Source organism: Apteryx rowi, unplaced genomic scaffold, assembly GCF_003343035.1.
Source record: "Apteryx rowi isolate R43461 unplaced genomic scaffold, aptRow1 scaffold_56, whole genome shotgun sequence".
NCBI classification, from domain to species: domain Eukaryota; kingdom Metazoa; phylum Chordata; class Aves; order Apterygiformes; family Apterygidae; genus Apteryx; species Apteryx rowi.
This window is the reverse complement of record NW_020450827.1, coordinates 3,562,681-3,564,314: the sequence shown is the minus strand read 5'-3', so window position 1 is coordinate 3,564,314 and position 1,634 is coordinate 3,562,681. Positions and strand designations below refer to the sequence as shown.

General features: G+C 68.2%; 1 protein-coding gene across 2 annotated transcripts; it reads right to left on the bottom strand.

Annotated features, from left to right (window-relative positions):
* Positions 1-34: 34 nt before the first annotated feature.
* LOC112973689 (actin, gamma-enteric smooth muscle-like) lies at positions 35-1,421 on the bottom strand. 2 transcript variants are annotated; one of them, XM_026081851.1, is made up of 5 exons: positions 1,339-1,421; positions 1,054-1,215; positions 782-973; positions 523-704; positions 35-329 (listed from the first exon to the last, which is right to left on the bottom strand). In XM_026081851.1, the coding sequence occupies exons 1-5, from the start codon at positions 1,418-1,420 to the stop codon at positions 186-188; spliced, it is 762 nt and encodes a 253-aa protein (XP_025937636.1). In that variant the 5' UTR covers position 1,421; the 3' UTR covers positions 35-185. The 2 variants fall into 2 exon arrangements, with proteins under 2 accessions (XP_025937636.1, XP_025937637.1); XM_026081852.1 differs by having other exon boundaries at positions 36-329; positions 1,054-1,162.
* Positions 1,422-1,634: the final 213 nt, after the last annotated feature.

The following is a 1,634-nucleotide window of genomic DNA, read 5'->3' as shown; positions in this document are numbered from 1 at the left end:
GGGGACCCCGCGAGCCCCCCCGGAGGAGCCCGAGAAACGGGGCAGAGCCTCGAGAAAAGGTTTTAATGCTCGCTGGAGTTGCTCGGGAATTGCAAGGGGAGAAGAGGAGCCGGGCGCCCCGGCCCCCGGCATGGGGGACATGGGGGGGGGGGGCCGCGCCGTGCCGCGTCGCAAGGGTGGGGGGCTCAGAAGCATTTCCGGTGCACGATGGAGGGCCCGGCCTCGTCGTACTCGGGTTTGCTGATCCACATCTGCTGGAAGGTGGAGAGCGAGGCCAGGATGGAGCCGCCGATCCAGACGGAGTATTTCCGCTCCGGGGGGGCGATGATCTGCCGAGACACCGGGAGCGACGGGGTTACGAGCCGGCCGCGGACCCCCCCTCCCCCTTCCCTTTTCCCACTCTCTGGGTGGGAACAACCCCCCATGCAACCCCTTCTGCACCCATCCCGGCTACCCAACGCCCGGCAAAGCGGGCACCGGGGGGGGGGGTTTTGGGGTACCCCCCCCCCCACCGCGGCGTACTTTGATCTTCATGGTGCTGGGGGCCAGCGCCGTGATCTCCTTCTGCATCCTGTCAGCGATGCCGGGGTACATGGTGGTGCCGCCGGAGAGCACGTTGTTGGCGTACAGGTCCTTGCGGATGTCGATGTCGCACTTCATGATGGAGTTGTAGGTGGTCTCGTGGATGCCGGCCGACTCCATGCCTGGAGGGGGGGGACGATGACGATGACGCGGGGCCATCGAGCGCCCCAAGACCCTGGCGCCCGCCGCGGGGCCTCACCGATGAAGGAAGGCTGGAAGAGGGTCTCGGGGCAGCGGAAGCGCTCGTTGCCGATGGTGATGACCTGCCCGTCGGGCAGCTCGTAGCTCTTCTCCAGCGAGGAGGAGGAGGCGGCCGTGGCCATCTCGTTCTCGAAGTCGAGGGCCACGTAGCAGAGCTTCTCCTTGATGTCGCGCACGATCTCCCTCTCGGCTGCGGGAGGCGGGAGGGCGGCCGGTGAGGCCAGTGGCGGCGGGATGCCACCGTCCCCGTCCCCGTCCCTGGCCACGTACCGGTGGTGACGAAGGAGTAGCCCCTCTCGGTGAGGATCTTCATGAGGTAGTCGGTGAGGTCGCGGCCGGCCAGGTCGAGGCGCATGATGGCGTGGGGCAGCGCGTAGCCCTCGTAGATGGGCACGTTGTGAGTGACGCCGTCGCCCGAGTCCAGCACGATCCCTGGCGGCGGCAACGGCCGGGGCCGGCGGCTCGAGGGCGGCTCGGCCCCCGCGGCGAAGCGCCGGAGGCACCGGCGGCCCCTCGGGACGGGATGGGATGGGACGGGACGGAGCGGCTACTCACCGGTGGTGCGGCCGGAGGCGTAGAGGGAGAGCACGGCCTGGATGGCCACGTACATGGCGGGGACGTTAAAGGTTTCGAACATGATCTGCAAGGAAAGGCCGCGAGGGTCAGCGCGTCTTACGGAAACACGGGCCTCGGCGCGTTGCACGGACACATCTGGGGTCGGTGCATCGCAGAGGCACATCTGGGGCCAGCGCGTTGCGGAGAGACGCATGGGTCGGTGCATCGCCCAGGCACATCTGGGGTCAGTGCATTGCACACAGATGTGGGTCAGGGCATTGCCCAGGCACATCTGG